At 35.6% G+C, this 22,211-nt stretch overlaps 1 protein-coding gene across 4 annotated transcripts in view; it reads right to left on the bottom strand.

The window, feature by feature from the left end:
- Positions 1-22,211, bottom strand: part of LOC121417289 (vinculin-like) — a 76,270-nt gene that overhangs the window by 8,918 nt on the left and 45,141 nt on the right. The window contains exons 15-24 of one of the 4 annotated variants that reach the window (XM_041610938.1): positions 21,959-22,084; positions 18,074-18,193; positions 15,684-15,947; positions 14,921-14,995; positions 13,696-13,812; positions 10,290-10,421; positions 6,590-6,686; positions 5,794-5,906; positions 4,988-5,103; positions 2,290-2,413 (exon numbers count right to left, since the gene is read on the bottom strand). In XM_041610938.1, coding sequence (XP_041466872.1) covers positions 2,290-2,413; positions 4,988-5,103; positions 5,794-5,906; positions 6,590-6,686; positions 10,290-10,421; positions 13,696-13,812; positions 14,921-14,995; positions 15,684-15,947; positions 18,074-18,193; positions 21,959-22,084 — 1,284 coding nt within the window. Of the gene's footprint in view, positions 1-543; positions 668-2,289; positions 2,414-4,987; positions 5,104-5,793; positions 5,907-6,589; positions 6,687-10,289; positions 10,422-13,695; positions 13,813-14,920; positions 14,996-15,683; positions 15,948-18,073; positions 18,194-21,958; positions 22,085-22,211 lie in introns of all 4 variants that reach the window. The other 3 variants (XM_041610936.1, XM_041610935.1, XM_041610937.1) reach the window with 3 other exon arrangements.

The raw sequence follows: 22,211 nt of genomic DNA, 5'->3' as shown, positions 1-22,211 counted from the left end.
TCTTCAAGTCAGTGGACTCATAAATAAAACAGCATGCGTTACTATGGCATCAGGCATCAATTTGGCACCTGTGACACAAGCATGCATCAGTATTGGACATTTTTTAATAAACGCAGGTTCAACCAATTGTTTTCAAAATTACTTTTGTGAATTCCGGCCAATTTCACCAACTTAAAATTTCCAAGAAAGCTAGTCGAAACATCTTAGAAATTATGTCAAATGGTCTGTTTTTTCTTAAGTTTTAAGTGATAAACTTTGTTTATCACTACATTACGACTTTTATGTTTTTTAATTCAGTGACTCTCAACTGGTCATCACATATTTTAATTATCATAATTTAACATTCACCTAGTTTCCCCCATATCTTTCACCCATATATCGAGTTGGGTTGAGCAGACCAAACAACAGAGCTCAAAGGAAAAGGACAAACAAAACAGATTAAAGAAATGACTAATACATATGCAAAACAAGAGGCATGGAACAAGCAAAACAAGACAAGAAAGAGACTGAATGGGACCACCATGAAATGGGTTACATGCTCACGTTTTTCATGCGTTTATCAGTACACTGAGCTGCGATTTCTCCGGCAAGCCTGACGACTTCCTGCGACGCCAGAGCGATCTTCTTAGCGATCTCGATTAATTCTTTCTTTGACGTTTTCTCACCGCTAGATAAGGGGATGGAAACAAAGCTAACAATCAGATTATCTTTGCAAAGTTTGGGGTTAGTCCTTGGATTTCCTTTGGTTTTGTATGGACACGGTGCATAGTGCAATCAATGAAATGAACTGCAAAAGATACAATGACCTGCCTCTCTGTAAAGAAATGGGAATTTTGGATTCAGCTTTATTCAGAAATTTAGAGAGCAAAGCCCACCCCCACCCCCAAAAAAGAAAAAGAAAAAAGAAAATAAAATAAAATCAATCAATAAATTCATATACATGTATATGTCGTATTTACCATGACTACCATCTTAAAAATATTCCATTGAACTCCATTTCTATTTGATTTTCTAGAACTGCCAAAAAGAAGTTGACAAATCAGATCTTATGCAGTGCATCATCATTGATTATACTATGATAGAATCCAGGAGATGGGGGGCCCTATTTCACCAAACCTACCATCAAAAAAATCTTTCATACTTCCAGGTGTAAGGTAGACATGACAGGTATTAGCTTTAAATCTTGGCACATGATTGGTTGAGAGCCAGGTTGTCAGAAATCATTTTTTTGCTGTAGCAGGTTTTATGAAACAGGGTCCCAATAACAAACAATGATTTGAATAACAAACTGGCTCCCTCTGTTGACAAGACTAGAGCAAACCATCATTCCTAAACATGACTTGTGCATCATGTAAGTGTATGTGGGCCACTATTCATGTTACTAATCATGCTTAACATCCAAATGAATAATAAATTCATTTTCAGGAAATATTTTTCAAAAAAGAAATAATAATTCGGACTATTCTCCAGATGTCATACAATTTGTGGCCCCTTGTAATACGAGGAATGTTTACCCGAGAGATTCACTCAACTTGACCAAGTGATGGAAAAGTCAATCGAAAAAATCAGCCTTTTCAAAGTGTTGTTGCATTATCTGTAGTATTATCAGTAGTTATCTTAGGACATACATGTAAGCTGATTACACATACAGTTAAAGCAGAACAAACTACACAGGCCCGGAGCCAGGGTTTTCCATAAAGGGGCTCAAACCCTTCTCTTTCCTTCTCTTGTTTTTTTCCTCCCTTATTTTTTTCTTGCTTTTGAATATTTCAGGGAATTGTTCTGAACTCCCCAACTCCCCCAGCTTTGGGCTTGCCTGATATTGTGCATAGAAACTTTAGCGATAATGTGCATGGGATAAAATATATGCCTTTTTTTTCATGCAAACAGTACGCATATAATTATGGAGCTTTTTTTTCTCAAGGCATATAAAAGGGCAATGCCAGGCATCGTTAGGTTCAGATAAATATACATGTACAAGGATTACCGCATCCTTCCTGCACATAACTGTATACAATTATACAGCTCTTGCATGCTTTTTTTATATGAAGTAAATATGCTTGAAATTTGAAACACGGAAATTCATTCGGACACACTACACATACATATCATAATATTCCATAATAGCACACACATATATATTGTCACAAAAAATCACGTAAGGGATTTGTAATAATTTCTTGTCAACAGAAAGAGCAAGTTAGTGACACTACATGCTATCCATGTCTTTGAACACCTTGTACTGAAACAAGGACGTGTCCAATTTTTTTCTAGGCAGCCTGTACCTACCACTCGCATACGGATATCGGTGCACTGGTTGGCTATCTCGCGGGTCAGGCGGGTCACCAAGGCAGCGACCTTGACGATCTCCTTAGCGGTGTCTATCAGGTCCTTCTTATTACCACCCTCTCCACTGATAAAGGTCATGGGGGTCAAAGGTTAAAGGTTACAGGGTCAACGATTAAGGGCCAATGGGATGTTGCCAACATATGTGACCTACCACCCCAAAACCACTCATAAGTCGCCAGGTTAAGGTTCTCTGTCAATAGCTAAAATATTAATTTAGTCTCCAAAATAAAAAAATTAACAAAACAGCTTATCTGAAAGAGCAATTCTTCTTCTTTATACTGTGAAAATTTGAAGTCATGAAGAATAAAAGAAAAGATACAAGAGTTCCTTGGACACTACTTTTTCAGACTGCTTGGAAGTTTCAATGAGATTTAGTATGGACATCTCATGCTTGAGTAAACACCCGAACTTCAAACCTTGTTTTCTCCTCAATAAGCTCTTGCTGAATTTCCTCTGCATTCAATCAAGTACTTATAATGGTTATTGTTGGTCAATTTTAACATATTTTATATCATTTAAAAGTTTTGGAAATGAATTTTCAAGCTCAAGAAAAATCTCAATATCCATTTTGGTCGACTTATTGTTGGTTTGGGTGTGGCAGGTCACATAAAAATCATAAAGTAACTGGAATGGAGCCAAGGAGAAAATATTGTTTGATTATTTGAAATGATTTGTCTTTCTTTTGAATCACACAGATGCTTTAATAACAATATCTCAGAAATGTTAAACCTTGTACCAATATTAAAAAGACATTAAGTGTAAAGACAGATTATAAAAAAAAACAATAGTGATGGTATATTTTAGTTTGTGAGAGGTTTCAGATTATAAGGAGAATGGATAAAATAAGATATCGTAGGTGTGGAGAATAATAAATGAAGCTTTATACTTATTATATTAGCAAAAAGTGGAAGAAAAAGAAGATGAAGAAGAAGAAGGATGGGGAGAAGAAGAAGAAGAAGAAGAAAAAGAAGAGGAAATAAAATAAGAGGGAAGAGAATTAAAACAAAATATGTTATAATGATAAAAATAATACAGGAATACTGAAGATCTGGGGAGCGTTTCATGAAAGGACTTGTCGGACATTTTATCCGACAAGTCCTGTTTTATCCGACAGTTACTATAGTAACAGTGCTTCTCAACCAATCAGAATCCAGGAAAGTTGTCAGATCTGACAACTTATCGGACGAAAATATTGATGAAACGCCCCCCAGATAAGAAGACAAAAAGGAACAAAATGAAGATGGGAAAGAAAAAGAGATAGAAGAGAGAGAAGACAAAGAAGGAAGAGAAGAACAAGTGGAATGCCTCTGGCCGTCTCACCTGCATCACGCAATTCAATATAGCAGCAGTGCTGACTTTGAATACTACTCTAACTCGCACAAGATGTTCAGTGATACATGGTTACTCTTATGTAAAACTTTTTATGAACAAGACCAATAAACTTACAGAGATATGATGGTTATTCAACAAAAAACCCCAACATGGCCAAAGTTCATTGACCTTACATGACCTTTGACCTTGATCATGTGACCTGAAACTTGAACAGGATGTTCAGTGATACTTGATTACTCTTAGGTACAAGTTTCATGAATCAGATCCATAAACTTTCAAAGTTATGATGGTAATTCAACAGATACACCCAATTCGGCCAAAGTTCATTGACCTTTGACCTTGGTCATGTGACCTGAAATGCGCACAGGATGTTCAGTGATACTTGATTACTCTAATGTCCAAGTTTAATGAACTAGACCAATAAACTTTCAAAGTTATGACGGTAATTCAACAGATACCCCTGATTCGGCCAAAGTTCATTGACCCTAAATGACCCTTGACCTTAATCATGAGACCTGAAACTTGCACAAAATTTTCAGTGATGCTTGATTACTATTATGTCCAAGTTTCATGAATCAGATCCATAAACTTTCAAAGTTATGATGGGAATTCAACAGATATCCCCAATTCGGCCAAAGTTATTGACCCTAAATGACCTTTGACCTTGGTCATGTGACGTGAAACTCATGCAGGATGTTCAGTGATACTTGATTAACCTTATGTCCAAGTTTCATGAACTAGGTCCATATATTTTCTAAGTTATGATGACATTTCAAAAACTTAACCTCAGGTTAAGATTTCGATGTTGAATCCTCCAACATGGTCTAAGTTCATTGACCCTAAATGACCTTTGACCTTGGTCATGTGACATGAAACTCTAATAGGATGTTCAGTAATACTTGATCAACCTTATGGCCAAGTTTTATTAACTAGGTCCATATACTTTCTAAGTTATGACGTCATTTCAAAAACTTAACCTCAGGTTAAGATTTGATGTTGACGCCGCCGCCGCCGCCGCCGTCGGAAAAGCGGCGCCTATAGTCTCACTTTGCTTCGCGGGTGAGACAAAAAGGAGAGAAGAGAAGAAAAAGGAGAGAAGAGAAGAAAAAGGAAAGAAGAGAAGAGAAAGAAAAGGGAGAAGAGGAAGACAATGGAAAGGAAAAAAGACAACAAGAAACAGAACAAAGAAAAACAGAATCATGATATGATAATCACAATCCAAATAACAATAATAAAAATAATCATAATAGGAAAAAACCCAAGTAATATTAGATCGTTAAAAGAATCGATAGATAATCCGACATACCTGACATGTTTGCTCATGGCAGCCATGAGTTGTGCCATTCGTTTAGCTGCTGCAATGAGATCATTGTCCTTGCTGGACCACTGTGCTGTTTCAACATGAAGGTCATATGCAGCTTGCTGAAAAATAAAAAAACATAATAAATCACATTCAAAATAATCATAGAACCTTCTCAATGGTGTGTCTGCAGATATGTTGGATGGTATTCTTTTTTCTTGACTCCAACAAAAAGTTTGCAGAGTTTCGTGTAGAAACCTCTCACTACCATGCCTACCGCATACCATTTAGCCGAGCATAAACCTAGGCTCAACCCTAGTCTAAACTAGAATTTTAATCACACTTGTAGGGAGTGCTAATATTTCTTGGATTTTTGTGGCACTTTTAATGTGCTAATTAATTCATTTAATTTTGTATATTGACATTTCACAACTTTTTTTTTAACTTCTTGCACAGAATGAGAATGTCACTTGGTGGCATATCATAAAATAGTGGTCCAAGTTTACCAAGGTTTACTCCTAACTAAACTGGGGGGGTCATTTTGACCCCCCCCCAAACAAATTTCAGCACTACACTGTCGCGCAAAATGTTTTTTCGGTGCGCATTACAGCCTATAGCAGTCAAGTGGTTAAGAGAGGCATGTGGAATTTTCAAGGAAGCAATTAATATACAGCATATTTGGAAAATATCTTGAACAATTATTTCAGATGCTAATGATGCTGGCTTTCCATAGTTGTCTTTGATAGGATCAATTGCAACTCCTTCTAAGACAGTGCCCAGAAGTGGTCGTCCCGTTAATGCAGCTAACTTACCATAATGGGTTGGTGAGATCCTTGCTCTGGGACTGGCAGGGACTGATCTTCAGGGGGTGGTGGGCGGGGTGGGGGTACATCACCAGGGAGGGGTGGCCTGGGTGGGGCAGCCTCTGCAGAGTGAATGAGACACTAAGAATGAAGTTGATGCAGTGAACAGGGGAATTTCAGAAACATTGCAGCACAAGTATGGTGTGTCCCAGAAAAAGGAAACTGGGAATGACAAGTTATTTCTCTCACAGAGCACAATCACTTGTGACATTTCATATGCTTTGCATTAAACTTTAGTATTAATTTATTATGGTAGCCAATATGATATAACCAATTGTATTATAACTCATCCCTTGTCTTGTTTGCTCACAATGGGGAAACTTTCAACATATTTTCTGCTCATTTACCCCCCCCCCCCCCACAAAAAAATAAAATAAATAAATAAACAAATCCTTAAGTTTCCACAAGAGTAAAATTGTGGCAAAAGTTGGAATATAATAATTGTACAAATGAGCCCAAATGGACGTCCGTGGCAAACTATGTACTAACAGTGAAAATAATAACATTTTTGTTTGTTCAGAGCCCTGGTCAGTGTTTCCCAAATATTTACATATAAGGATGACTTATAGTCACACTTAAATGCGAACTTGTACATGATATGCAATACGCAATCTTACTGATTAATACACAGTAGTGCACGTCCTCTTGGCATGATCTGACCAATGTGGTTGTGTCTTTTATCATGCACAATCTTGGAATTCAAGTGCGACATCTAGGTTTTTTCAAGAGAGTTATTAGCACGAACCTTCAAGCTGGAGTTTGCTCATATCAGGTGGTGGTGGAATAGCTGGCTCCTGGTTGACTGTAAGCGCCTTGCGTACATCTCCTACATCTGATTGCACCTGATATAAGACAATGCAATGGAAATTGAAAGTAAATAGTTATATGAATCCCCATGTATCATTTCTTTTACCTGGTAAAAAGCACCAATGCAATGGGAATTTTAAGTAGATACTTATATGAATCCCCATGCATCATTGCACCTGATACGAAAAATGCAATGGAAATCCAAAGTTAATACTTACATGAATCCCCATGTATGGTTTCTTATCTGGTAAATGACAATAATGCCATAGGAATTTAAAATGAATACTAATAAGGCACCTTATTTGTTATTGTACCTAGTACATAATGGCAATGCGAAATGTAATTTTTAGAAAAATAAATTTTTGGCCTGAATAAACCCGAGTGAAGACAACATTAAAATGGATTTCCTTAAAACCTTATGCCCGGCTGCATCTAGCATTAGACAAAAATGCAATGGGAATTATTCAAAGAAACTTATGTCTGGAAACAAATGTCTGGAAACCTATATCTAATTGCTCCTTTAGAAAGACTATAATCCAATGGAGTAGTTTAGTAATAAGTAGTTTTAATTGAGCCTAATGTCTGAACGAAACTAGTGCAAGACCACTCAAAAGGACTTTTTAAAAAATTCAAAGCAAAAATGTTGAATTTCACTAAGGATTTGAATTTTAGAAAAATACACATATTAATGTCTACATCTGATCTCACCTACTCGCAAGCAATGGGAACCTTTTTTTCAAATACTTGAAATGCTATGATTTCACCTTTGAATATTCTAGGATTTTATTCAAATATAGCATTTTATTCAAATCCCTCTTTACACATAAGCCCGATGTTTAGTTAGGGAGTGCCTAGTATATATGATTCAATGGGAATTTGCAACAGCAATACAAGCTATCGCAGACCCTATGCCTGATTCCACATGGGAAGACTGGTATAAAAACTTATAGGATCACGATACATCATTTATATGCCAAAATTCCATGGAATTTTTTTTTTTTTATACCACTTGTCTCAATTTCAACTCGTATAGGACAAGTGCCAACAGAAACTAAAAACACTTTTGACATGCTGAACTACATTGAATGAATAAGGAGCTAATGAAGTACTTAGGTGAACAAGTCAAATCCTTAGAAATATCAAACTATACACTAAATGAATCTAAATTTGAATCCATTCTGTGTCTTCACCCCCTGTAATATATTTTCTAAAACTATATCTGATGTTGTAAAATAACCAGTTAAAATGCCTTGCTTTAAATTCAAATGAAATTTTAAAAAATAACCAAAAAAATAAAAGCTGCACTGAAATGGACAATGGCATGAATTTACAACCTGTATATCACCAAGGACCCTGTATACATGCAAGTATAATCCTTCACATTAGAAATTATATTATCTTTGACAAAGATTTCTTTCCAAACAAAAATTCAGACTGAAATGATTTTGCATGGGCCTTTTTTCAGCAAGTGCAGATGTGCATCTATTGAGCAGGGCCTTTGCTTTGACCAAAATTAAAAATTATGAAAACGTAAATTTAAACTAAACTGTAACTGAGCAGAGCCTTTGCTTTGACCAAAATTTACAATTATGAAAACGTAAATTTAAACTAAACTGTAACCCTTGCATCATCAGATAAAAGAGCTTCTGAATGGGATAACAGTGCAAGGTTCATCTATCTGTATATTCTTCTTTACGTTACAAAACATTGTCAAAACACATGTGATATAGATATGATTTCATATTGGTATAGGCAGAGTGTTAAATGTGAAAGGAACTGTGGAATTTCAATCAAAGTATCTGTGTGGGAAGCATTGTATTTATGTTGTCCATTAAAAACAAAATGTTTCTGAAGTTAGCATCAGATATTGTGATTTTCTTGCATAAGCTAAAGTACAAAGAAAAGCTTAAATGGAACAAAAAACAAGTGTAATAATAAGGCTGGTCTGCAATATTCACATTAGCTATTTAAAACAGAAACACAACAAATGATGAAAGCCATGTTCATACGCGATGCCAACACTTAGCGCTGGATTCAAATGTAAACATGATTAGTCTGAACACACTTCATAAAAACAAACAATTATAATACGAGTTAGTCAGAGAAACATATTATATAAAACTATTACATGCATATATCATAGCTGTATAGACAAAAGTAGGGTGTTAGTTTATGTACATCCGATGTACTGCAACAATGCATTTTGATGCATTTCCATGAAAATACAAATATCTAAATGGTTATGGTAGCTCATACATGATGTTTGTTTAACTGTAGAACCTAAATGAAGAAAATATCATGAGTTGCCTTGAAGTTGATACAATCCACTTCATTGTCACGATCACAGATTCGACAATAAACTCACATTTTGAAGCAGAGACGAAACAGGTGGTGAAGTTAGTCAAATATATCGCTTTCTGACATATGGCAATTGGTAAAGGATGATAGGGATTAGATCTATTCAAATACAATATCTTATATAATACTTCACATAATTAATAGAGAGAACAGTACAATGGTATATTTGATGACATTCAGGTAATGAGAACAAAAGTAAAGAGTCAGATACTCAATAGATGTCAATATCTTAGATGAGAATTATATTAATGGTTCAAACAGATGATTATTTTGTGAATATTGACAAGAAGGTATATAATATTGATTAGGACTGCACTATGTTGCTAACTTGGATAGTCAATTTTTTTATGATTTCAAAGCAGGACATTATGTCCCCTGTGAATGTAAAACAATACTTTAAAACAACATTCTACAATTTCTGTTTGGACGTTACATGAGAAAAACGGTCTCAAGAAATGATGGAGTTGACAATGTCATTATCCTTCCATTCCAGTTTGAAGTGATTCTAAGATAAAATTTTAATTTGCCTTTTCAAAATAATTCATCACTGTTCAAGGCATTTCCTTTGCCAGAATTTTATCAGAATTGTTTCTTTTTTTCTGTGAATATATGTGATGATTCTGAAAACAACAAAGCTAAGAACACATAATTCACAAAAAATGAAAAACACTTGAAAAACCACATGCTATCCAACACACACACACACACTGGAAAAACACACAAATCTCCCATGTGGCCTTGAAGAAATAAAGAAAGAGAAATTACCGAAGACATAAATGAATCTTCGAATTTCATCTGCCTTGAAACAATTGATTCTAATTGAACACAAAGAAGGGGAAAGGACTGATTTCAAAAATAAGGTAAGGGACAATTTGTTTTATCCCCCTCAAAAAGCATTTTATTTTATGAGTTAACTTTTTATGACCATTTTCCGCCAATTTTGGAATTAACTATACGATTTATTGCCCAGCTTGGTGTTTGGAACAGGCGCCTGGATCATGTTGCACAAAATATTTTCACTGATTGAATAGTATTGAACTTGTTGTCATCCTTACATTTACCCTTATGGCATATTTCATGCAAAAAGAAGGGAGGGGGATGTGTAAAATGAATAAGATGAATATTCAAAACACCATGAATATTCATCGCATGAAAAGAGAATAGGTAAAAACAGACATGTTAACACAGTGGCACGATGCAAATGCAGTAAATGAGTATACTAATTGTGGACAGCACTCATGAATAATTCAACAGGACACAGGATGCAGTGATTGGTCAACCTGTCTTGGCTTGGGAGACGTGATGGGCGGAGCCGATCTCACAGGGGGCGGGGCATAAGTAGGAGTCTCTACCGATGGCGTGCTAGGGTAATTTGGGAACGTTTTCAGCACGGCGTCCAAGTCGTCTTGTATCTATATGGGAGCAGTGTGTGCAAGCAAACGTGATTGGCTGGTTAAACGTGATGTCATCAGCTTATTAACCAATCAGATATTGAGACAATTAGCCATCTACTTGCAATGGCTGATGACTACTGCTATAATATGTGAAAATAAATCAAACCTAAATTTAGCGCAGTGAGCATACATATATTCAATCTCTTTATGGTTTTTACATATCTATACATACACTTCTATTACAATGTTTACAACTAAAACTACTTTTTTTTTACATACAACAAAATATAAGGCATGGTGAAGCATGTCTATGATGCATTCTAAGTAAAAAAAATTCCAGGTCTTGCACAATATTCCAGAAAATATTCAGAATTTATTTTCTAAAATGGATTGCCTGATTCTGTTGAAAAAATTGTTAAATACCTTGGCTTTCTACAAATTCTTTCACCAATATGAAATAGCAATATGTTAATATACCTACATGTGATGTACATGAAGACATAAAATACTAATAAATATATATAACTCTATATCAGACAAATAATCAGTAATAGTATACACATCCTCTTTGGGAGTACTATAATGGGGCGGGAGGTTCTTGATAAGCTAAAAAGAAGCCATGCAGTTTGCGGATGCCTTGATATGAATACAAATCACAATAAAGAAACTTCCAAAAAATCAACCATGAAAAAAGCAAACTCTTAATTTGAGGTAGTGACCAAGATCTCTGCTGATGGGGATTTTTTTCACCTGCAATTCTTGAGGTACCCCAGACTTCAGAACCTTTTTTTGTGTAATTCTTAAAATCTCTCATTGAATTGCTTCTACATTCAGTCGTTGTGTAGGTTATTGTTGATCAATACTGAAAAAAATATATATGTACATCACCGAAAACTTAGGATGGGCTATTTCACACTCAATATAATTATAAATCTCAAAATTAATTTTGGCAAAGTTATAGTTGGTTTTGGGGTGGTGAGTCACAATTGTGGTCAACACTATACCTAATTCAATATATCCTACAAATTTGGCACAATAAAACCTTTTTATGGAAAACGCTTTCAACTGGTTGATTTGTTGAAAGATTTGAGACTATGTAAAAATCCATTAGACATTTTATACAGAACCATCGCTACATGTGAATACATGTACACATTAACAATTGAGTTCCAAATTCATTTGCATTGCAACAGTCCTGCACTTGTTCACCAACTATGTACAGATAACTACACATTTACATGTACATGCCAGAGCTCTATCAAACATCTAAACATACACTGCCTTTTGCCTGACTGTCAGCAAAACTGTTCAATTTTTCCTGGCCTTGAAGGACAATATGCTCTGGCATATTCGACAAGGTGCTTTTCATGTTTTAGCTCTGGAAAACAAGTTTTGTAGCAAGAACAGGCTCCAGGGTGGCCTTTCACAAAGCTGATCAGGGGGGTGTTTCACAAAGATTTAAGTATGACTTAAGTCGCACTTAAATGCCGACGCGTACATGATATGCAATGCGCGATCTTATTGATAGATACGCAGTAGTGCGCGTCCTCATGGCACGATCTGACCAATGCGGTCAAGCCTTTCATACCATACACAACTCGGCATTTAAGTGCGACTCTAAGTCATACTTAAATCTTTGTGAAACACCCCCCAGGAGTTAAGAACAACTTTATGCACAACTTTATTCACAATTTTATTCATAGCTTTATGCACAACTGATGACCTATCAAGTGCTAAATAAGCTAGCCCATTTTTTGTAAAATTGGGAGTGAATTTCCTATATCAAAGCTGGTCAAATTATTTTGTGTGTGGATGTTTGTTAATGCAAGAACTTTATTCCATAAGGATTCTATTTGAAATTAATCCAGTTGGAATAAAAATGATAGGTATGCAAGAAAAATTATTCGCTGTGGGTAAAGTTGTTGTAACTTAAGAACAGCCTATGAAACAGCTTGCAAGATACATCATAACCAACTTCATTTCTTACAATATCAAACATACTACATATTCAATGGCCTATAAGCCTGTCACATCGGTGTTATATTGACATACATGTATCCATAGCTACACAGGTAATGTGGTGCATTCTTATGTGCATTCTTATACCATATATGGTTTTCCTATATCATTTATGTGGTTATTGAGTATGTATACTCACTCTAACAGGGCATAAGTAGTTTGAAGTGTGAAGTCTAATAAGTCTATGGGCATGCATAAGGTTGGGTGTCTTTATAGGGCTAAAATAGTGTGTGATACTAAAATGTATATGTACATTGGTGTGTTCAAGCCACATATGGTTTAATAAGTATAAGGGATTTAGAATTGTGGGTTGTTTCTAACACATATGTAAATAGTAAGTCAAACAGTAAATTAGCTTTATATATAAGGAGTGGAAATTCAAGTGGTGACTGTGTGCGGTCAATAAAGAAAATTCATGTACTACATAATGGGTGCATTACACAGTATGAGGTAAAGGTGGCCATGGTTTTAAATTATGAATAATCTGAGGCATAAGAATTCTAAATCTAAAGCTATTATGCTGTGTCATGGGTATTGTGGGGAGTGGAGGAAAAGGGACTTATACATGTCCTATGCACCCAATGTGATATACTTTCATTCTTTTTCCTTACTCATTCTCCACTGTGTTTTCAAAAAGAATTTTAAAATAATAAGACAAATTTAAAAGTGTATGTATATTTAAAAACATTATCAAAGGAAAATAACCTGTAAAATAGGACAAGAGTAATAGTGTAGTCACATGGGGTTTTCACGGTTTGGCATCTGTGTGTTTGATATCATAGTTTACACTAATACAAAAATACACACACATATTCATATACGACTCTGTACAGAACAAACAACACAACCCACCATACACAACAGACATTTCTGACCACTCACAGACCCCGATACATGTATGTTACAACAAAATCAGCCAATCACAAATGGGCTTGCATTCACGAATCATTCTCTTTTTAATTGGTAGAGTGCAATGACTTTTCAACACAGACGCTTGTTCTGATCGCGAGTAGCCAATCAGCAGCCTGCTTTCATTGTTAATGACACTCAACATGGGTGCTTATGGATGGAGCTCTGCCATTGGTGCACATCTGCTTATCTGCAAATCATAGTTTTTTTTGTTAGTGTGCAATAAAGGGGGTAAAATCAAATTTTTACAAAATCATAAATCAAATATTAAAAAAACATGTAAGTGCAACATGAATATACAAAGGGGGAAAAATGAATGGAATATTTTTAGATTATGATGAAGAGAAGAAAACAATATGAAAACCTCTTGTGGAATAGTGAATGAAGGAGCCTTATGTTGACTTGCTGGATCGTGAGCAGAGGGCGCCCTCTTCTGTGAAGAGCCGTGGCCGTGAGGAAAATTGCGAGATGTCCCTAAAGGCTGTTAGGAAAGAATTTGTGAGTAAATGTAGAAAGGTGTTATTAGTCAGTATCCACCCCTGTGTCAGCATGCTTGTGAATCAAATCAATCTAAATCAAATAAATCTAAATCGATGCAAATCATTTATCTTTCAAGTATTGCAGTGTTCCATTCCTTACAATCTCAAAATGCATTTTAAAATCTTGACTCATCTCTCTTTCTCCCCCCTCCCCTCCCCCTCCACTCCCACGCCTCCTCTCTCTCTCTCCTCTCCTTTTATATCTACTATGAGCTCTTATCTTACAACATGCTATATTCTTTCTATCTTTTGATGTTTATCTCGTACAGAGTTTTCCCTATTTGCTGTGAATTCTTCATTTATCTTAAAACCTGATATTTCAACATTACTGACAGACAAGACTCAAACCCGTCTCAAAAAAATGAAACAATTTCCAAAATCACACAGATAGACAAACGCATCCACACCCAGGTACGATCACAAAGACCCTCACATTTTGACCCACGCTCATATGATACATGTGGTCATGAGAACATAAACAGAATTTGAACAAAATATTGTGCTTCCTTCATTTCTGTACACATGAAAGACTTTCCCCAAGAATGAATTTTAACTAAAATATATTGGGAGAATATGAATAAGATCTAATCTAAAAGAATGTAATTACTTCTCATGAAACAAACTTAAATAACCGCTTTCTGTATTATCATCAAACCCATATTCAACTATTCTACTTTATTTCCTGTATACTAGGAATTTAACAAAAACCAAAGTCCAAAAAATTACATTTCACATAAATTAAGAAAATGGAATGTTGTTTATGAATGTTGAATGAGGATTTTAGTCAGTTTCTCATACATTTTAGACCCTTTTTGATAAAATTCCAGGATTCAATTTTCACACATGAAGGGCTTATAATAAGCAACAATATCCCATGTTTCACTCATTTTGACCAAGAGATACATGTAGATCAGAGTCATTCCTAAATTAATTCATTTGAATATACGCTTATAGTCATAGATTGGGATTCATATCGTAATTTCAAATCACACTTCATCTCAGAATCAAAACCAATCAGTTAAAGCATTCAAAGAGTTAATCGACAGAGACCTGGTAGTCTGCAGGTTCCGAGGTTGCCTTTGGGGGCGGGGGCGGGGGAGGGGGCGGCACGGACTGCTCACCATTCTGTTAAGGAAATCAAGACAATCATTATCAGCACTTCAATCTCAGATTATGAGTATTAAGGGCATGTGACAAAAAAAGGTTGCTGCAATTAATTAATCTGTTGAATACTGAATATTTTTTTACAATTAAATAGGTGCAATAGATAGCATATTAAGAAGGGTAAGTTTAAAGTTAACTCGCTGCCTGGAAAGCAGTAGATGGCAGCTTCCAATCCCACTGGTTCCAATTTTTTCTGACTCATGATTTTCATTACAGATCGAGCATACTGATCTTAAACAAATGGGAATAATGCCGAAATTTGTTAACAAATTATAATTTCCTACAATTATACTAACACTATCATTGTAGAATCATCATTTGGCTGTAACAGAATATAAACCTAATACTAAATCAAATCCTCATGCCACATATGGGTCTACTGAACAGTTGGGCAATGCCTCAACAAAGTTCCCAGACAAAATAAAGAAGCACTTAAGTTAAAATTTCCTTAAATTTCAAGTTTTCAGACTCTTTAATTGTAGCTGGGAATATATTGTTTCATCTGAACTTAAGACAAATTATATGATTTGATTATCATGTCTGTTTGTTCTTTTTGTTTTATGAAGTCCCTTGGGTATTTTAGTTAAAATGTAGTTGGCAACTCATCAACCAAATGAATATCACTTAGATGTCATTGCAATATACTGACCTCCAGGTCAACAGGGGTCATGCTGAGGTCATAGAGGGGTGAGGAGGTCACAGCAGGGTCGTGCAGAGGCTGAGGGTTCAAGCGTATTGAGGAGCTCGAGACAAAGTTTGGTTGGTTGGAGGAAGGACCACTTGTGTTAGGGTCGGAAGTTAGTGTTGGGTCAAAGGGAGAGGTCATATGAAGAGGATGGCCTTGGGGTCGAAGGTCAGAGGTCACAGGGTTTAGAGGGTGGGAGGATTGAAGAGAAGCATTTGGTAGGGAATCCTGTAAATAAGGATGGATATAGATAAAATTATACAAATTACAGAACTGCACTACACTACAAATTATCAGGTAATTCCATTTAATGTATATGCGTACTTACATGTATGTCACTTCCCCTATTTGTCAAACTGTACAGAAACTATCTCTCTCTTCAATTTCATAATATGTAGGGAGGATTCTTTTTATCTTTTTTATTCATTTAATCATTCAAATATATTTTATATGGAATATAAGCAATCAGCACAGAGGCTGTTTTACATTGCAGACTTGAGTACTTTAAAGAGAAATAAGAATATTGATAGTTTCATGGAATCGCATGCCATATGCCATGACGAAAAACTTCCATTTGAGAACACTATACCCCAGTTCCCCTTCTCATATATTCTCTTCTCCAGCCGTAACTGCCTCAAGAAAGCAATTTAAGTATCAAAACACCTGTTTCTTGACGTTGGTCCGAAGATAAAACAACAGCCCGGCATATACAGTCACAGCAGGGGGCCACACACGATGGGATGCATGCGCAGCGCTGAGTGCGGTCCCTGTAAGCATGCCGTCATTTTTATTCGCTTACTTTCCTTATTCCGAGGTCGATTTTCTTCGTTCGAAATTGAAAATGGACTAACATTGGGTTACTGAATACAATGTGCCTTTGAAAACGTGATTAAATATGGAATACAATCATTTCATTCCGAAGGTCCTACTACAGGCAGAGAAGTCTTACGTAATAGCGCAGCTGTTGTTTATCTTTTCGTCCTTCGCTCAACGCTCATATACTGGCCTGTGGGGGTGAAATTGAGACAGCAGGGATTACCCCTGGATTACTTGGCCAAGCGCGGTTGATAAGGGCTTGGAAACTATTTTTAGGAGATCCAAATGGAAAATGGGGTACAACACCGCAGTTCTCAATCCGAACTGCCATATTGTTTCAAAGGGAAGTTTGACGTAATGGCATAGTAAGCAGAACAGAATGAAAGCATGAAAGGAACCCAACTCAAATAAAATTGAGGTCTAAGAAATTTTTTTTCTGTGAAATCTATCCACTAACAAATAATATTAAATAGAAGGTGTGTCATTTTGCATCAAAAATAAAATGAAGATGTTTAATGGCTTGAAACTTATAATCCTTTTTTGGGGGGTTGGGATGATACAGAAATGATATGATTAATATTGAAAATAAAACAGAAGTACAGGCGAAGTAGTATACTGAGAAACAACCCCCCCAAAAAAAAAAATTATTGAAAAGGTGGATTTGCCCCCCAAAAAAAAAAGACAGGAAAAAGCATTTTGCAAAGGACTGTGCAGCTAAATATTAAATTAATCAGTATAATTTGAACAAAGAGGTTAACCTCATTATAAAAGGAAGTTGAAGGATGGGAGGAAGGCTGGGGATGATAAGTTGGAGGGTTGTCATGGTGATAGGGATGATCATTCATGGATGACATATAAGGTTGGTTGGAGTCAGGGTATGGAGGCTGTAAGGGGAAAGGATCGTAGGAAACCAGGTAAAAAAAAACTACTGTTAACACTGTCAAATGCGTTATTCCTTTGCAATGGGTCATGAATTAGGGAGGAATGAAAATATACAAATTACTTTCAAATGCTTTTGTTCTCCTTTATTTATATTATGAATTAGATAGGATTGTACAAACTCTAGAATGATGCAAACTCCATGCATTTATTTGTCATTATATCCCCCACAACTTTATGGTTTAATAGTAAGCCCACCAATATCATCTTGTATCTAAGATTTGTTTATGTCATAAATCAGCTTGCATATCTTTCAATTTCCAATAATATTTTATTCTTTTAATAGAATGTAAATTTCATGCTTGCAATTAGTGTAGTTTACAGAATAGGGAAAAAGTGAAGAAAAAAAATAGAACGTGCCATTACAGATAAAACAAAACATAATTTATTAACAAATTCTTGATCGTTATTGGTGAAACATGTTTTTTCCTTATTATGTTGACTCTTCCTATTCATTACAGACACTTGTATGTGGGAGATAAAAATAAAAAAATAATTTTTTTAGGCCTAACCAAATGTGTACCTTATGACATCAATGGAATAATGTTACAACATGAATATTCAATATATTAATGAATATTCAATAGATAATAATGAACCTGGTAAGAGGGCGTGGCTTGGCTGGCGTAGGCGGAGCTCGGAGGTGGAGGAGGCACGGCTGGTGCACTCTCTGTTGCGTAGCCGGACGATGCCTGGATTGGATCAAAGGACGGCCCTCTCTATGGATAGAAACCGCCCAATCAATAGATCATGAATATGCATGCCTAAAACTAAAACTTAAAATGTGTATTTCCACAAAATACACATTTACACATCAGCATAGGGAATCCCTTTATTGTATCTATTATAGGTTCAAAGTACATCTACAAACATTCATTATGTTTAATTACTTGAAAATTACAATTTAATTTTGAACTTTGGGTTCTAAGGAACGGATAAGTATTTTCAGGAATAGATTAAAACACAATTCTTCTGGTTATAGAAATTAAATGAATATAAATCATGCAGCCTAAAAATAACAAATTCATTACTACTGAAAGTATTTATTTGTAAATTGTCTTTTATGAAGTGCAATGAATGAATTGAAATGCATTGAATTGAATTATTCTGGTAATTAATAAAATTATGTATCCATTTTCAAAAATAAATACATATCGACTTTTTGATTATGGAATTACATTATCCCCTATTCCACACCCATTCTAGGTTTTTACGTAGGAAAAGAATAAAGAATGTCTGAATAGGTACAGATGTAAAATCTAAATCTTACTATTAAATGGAACTTAAAGTGATTATCTATTTAACTACGAAATATGAATTCATCGAATTATTTTAATGAAATTTTTAAAAAAGATATATTTGTAACACAGAAAGAAAACTTATACAGTAAACCAACATGTATTTTCATGCAGATAGGTGCAAAACATGTACAATACAATTACAAATTACGCATGGTCTTATGGACATCATAATGGTGTGCTGTTTACACTGTGCATCTGTTTGAATTATTACCTGGAGGGAGGCTTTTGTGTACTATATACCATGTAATACTGCTTATATTTCAAGAGTTATAAATGATGAATAATAATTTGCAATCATTTTATGTTGTAATAATTTGTGGAACAGTACTTTCATAAACTGGGTTATTAATTTCACACACAAAAAAATGGAAAGTTCAGCGTAACTTCATGCTATATACAAGTGTGTTTCTTTTTGTTTTTGTTTTTCTTGTTTCAAATAAAACTTGTCAGGCAGAAGATAATGATTACTCCCTATGAAGATAAAAAAAGGCCCATTTTCTCATGTAAAAATCATTGATTTTATTTAAATCTTGCTAGCAATTGGCATTGGTATTTATACACTTAAAATACAAATCATGTAACTCCACAAGGCACACTTCCTTATAAATTAAAAAAAAAACATTTCTCCTCTTATTCTTGCAGTTTCATATAAACTAGGATTACTTTTAATAGAGGGATAATACATGTACATCCATGGTAAGTAATTAGTCCCAAAATTTAAAGGACTGCCCAATTTTCATGCAATTTTGATTGATTTCATTTCAATCTTGTCAGCGATTGGCATTGGAACTGATCCAAATAAAATAAAAAATAATATACAATTGATTCCTCACAAAAAGCAACACACAAACATTCTCATTTCTTACATGTACTTAGTATACACAGTTTACACACACAATCAAAATACACAAATGCAATCAATAAGACACAGTCTTCATAAAAATATACACACAATAGTCGTACATATATACATTCTCACTTAGTACACACACACACACAACATAGAGTAAGCTTGAACATGTATCAGCCACTAACCATTTCACACACTTATGATAATCACTTTTCGATCCCAGGTCAAACATCGGCACATGCATTCACCCAACCCTTCATTCCATTTCTATTATCATTTTAAATCAGGAATTTTATTAATATTTGAGGTTGCAGGGTACAGTCTGTCAGTAGTCAAGGATGCATATGATGATATCCCATGGTTCAAATTTCATGCAAGGATATCGAAGGCCATTGCCTTGGATGCGTTATTCATTAGCCTCAATGTCCCTTTCATGGGGCTTTGAAAATTTTGTGTGCCCTTTATTATTTACCTTGACTGTACTATAATATGGACAAAATCCAGAGAGATTCAATTATCTTGTAATTTATTATGCGCTTAAAACATGCACTGTAAGTCTCGAAGCGCTTAGGATTTATTGTTACCCCGGACATCGGACTCATTCAGACATGATCGCACACAATGTATGCATATCCTCCTCTCCCTGCCCAATTGATCGTGGGCCCGGCAGCCGCCGTGCAGCGCCAGATCAACGAGGCTCTATCCCTGGAGGTGCACAGACTAGGCAACAACGACTTTCACATCCTACCGGGTACCCATTTAGCACCTGGGTGGAGAGTGGCAAAGGGTGGATCAACGACCTTCTGATTACAAGGCGAGTGTCAGAACCACTACATGAAGGCTCTTCAATGTAAAGACCCATTAACCCCTACTATGGCAAACAAGGCAATCCCACTCACATACACACATTTGAGAGCTGAGCATTCAAGCTAAAATTCCCTTTTTTTAAATTTCTCTCAACAGAAGGTCTTCAATGTTTATCTTCTTTAATCACAAATAGCTCTTATTCCCAACCCCTCCCCCCTTCCAAAAACAATACTTAATTTGTTATTGGGTGCAATCAGGATTATGAGTGTTTCACAAAGCAACTTGCTAATGATTTTCACTGGCAACTTTGCCCTCAGCCAGTCAGCTTCAAGCATTTCAGCAGCTTGTAACAGCTGTCGGTGAAAATCAATGACAAAGAGCTCTGTGATATGGGCCCCTGATGTGGAGGTATAAAATATATGAAATCTAATTGAATATCATGAAACTGTCAGGGGGTGGGGTTCTACATACTCATTTACATGCTGTTAGCTGATTGGTTGCTCCACTCCACTGTGCTTATGAATATTCATCAGGCCATCAACCATGCTGTGGGCAAGAGATATATACATGTAATCTAAAATGTTAGATAAACACAGCTGCCAACCTTTAGAAGTGTACTGTTAACAAATGCCTAATGCCAGATTGAAAAAGACAATCATAACATTGAACATCATGGTCCGTATTCTGAACTCGGGTCTTATGTAAACTCTGGTCTTCATGAACTTGTGGTCTATCTATTGATAGCTAACTGTCACAAAGATATTGAACAGTACATGCTTGACTTAACAGCTTATTTTTAACTCCAATCATTAATACCCATATCTCTCTGGGAATTCTGGCAATGATAACAGTTTTCTTCTTGCGATCACATCAAGAGCACAGAAAACATGAGAAACATACAATAAGAACAAAATTCGAGCATTTTTTTACTTCTTATAATTTCAGCGCAGAGTTTAATAGACGGTGGACAAGATTCTATGCAGACTTCAGAATACAGGCCATAATGTGTATATTCCGTGCATACAAATTCTGCATTCTTGAAGCTGATTTCTTTCAATGCACTCTCAATTCTTTGAAGCTGTGAGGATTACGTCATGAACAGCTTTCAAATGAATATTAAAAAACATGTGAAATTTTCTGCAATGGTTGGCAACTTTTGAGGGAGGAAAAGTATGGTGACCTGCAAATTAGTACGCTAAATGCATGGCGGGAAAGAAGATTAGATTGATAAATCTACATCAATTGGCATATGATTAATATATTCTTTACATAAATCATGTGTTTTTTACCAACAATAAGAACATTCTACATGTACATGTATATGAATCACACGAAACAAGTACACATACACACAACTGGACAGAAATCGGTTTTAACACATTTACTCATGCTACAAAAAATAAGCTTGTTTGGATTCTTTGGTTAGCCGGCTACACTTTTCATGAATGATTAATGAGGGAGGAAGTTAAATGGGGACTCATTTGCATATCGCTTTGCATATGATCTGCGTGAATGGGGTCAACAACCTGCAGTGGCACTGCAGAATGTTCCATCGCTCCCATGGGGGGGAGAGGCGGTGGCGGAGGGAGGGACTGCTCCAGAGGAATTTCGACGGTGAGAGGGATTCGCACAGCTGCAATAGACTTCCTCAACTAAGGGAAAAAGAAACTCATACATATTCATTGCGAACAAAAGAAAATTAATATTCATTCATGTATGTACGGCTAAAACCATATTCGCAAAAATCATATAATGAAAATTCAGACTTATAGACCAAAC

Source organism: Lytechinus variegatus, chromosome 6 (assembly GCF_018143015.1).
Source record: "Lytechinus variegatus isolate NC3 chromosome 6, Lvar_3.0, whole genome shotgun sequence".
Taxonomy (NCBI): Eukaryota; Metazoa; Echinodermata; class Echinoidea; order Temnopleuroida; family Toxopneustidae; genus Lytechinus; species Lytechinus variegatus.
The sequence above is the reverse complement of the archived record's forward strand: the minus strand, read 5'-3'. Positions and strand labels throughout refer to the sequence as shown.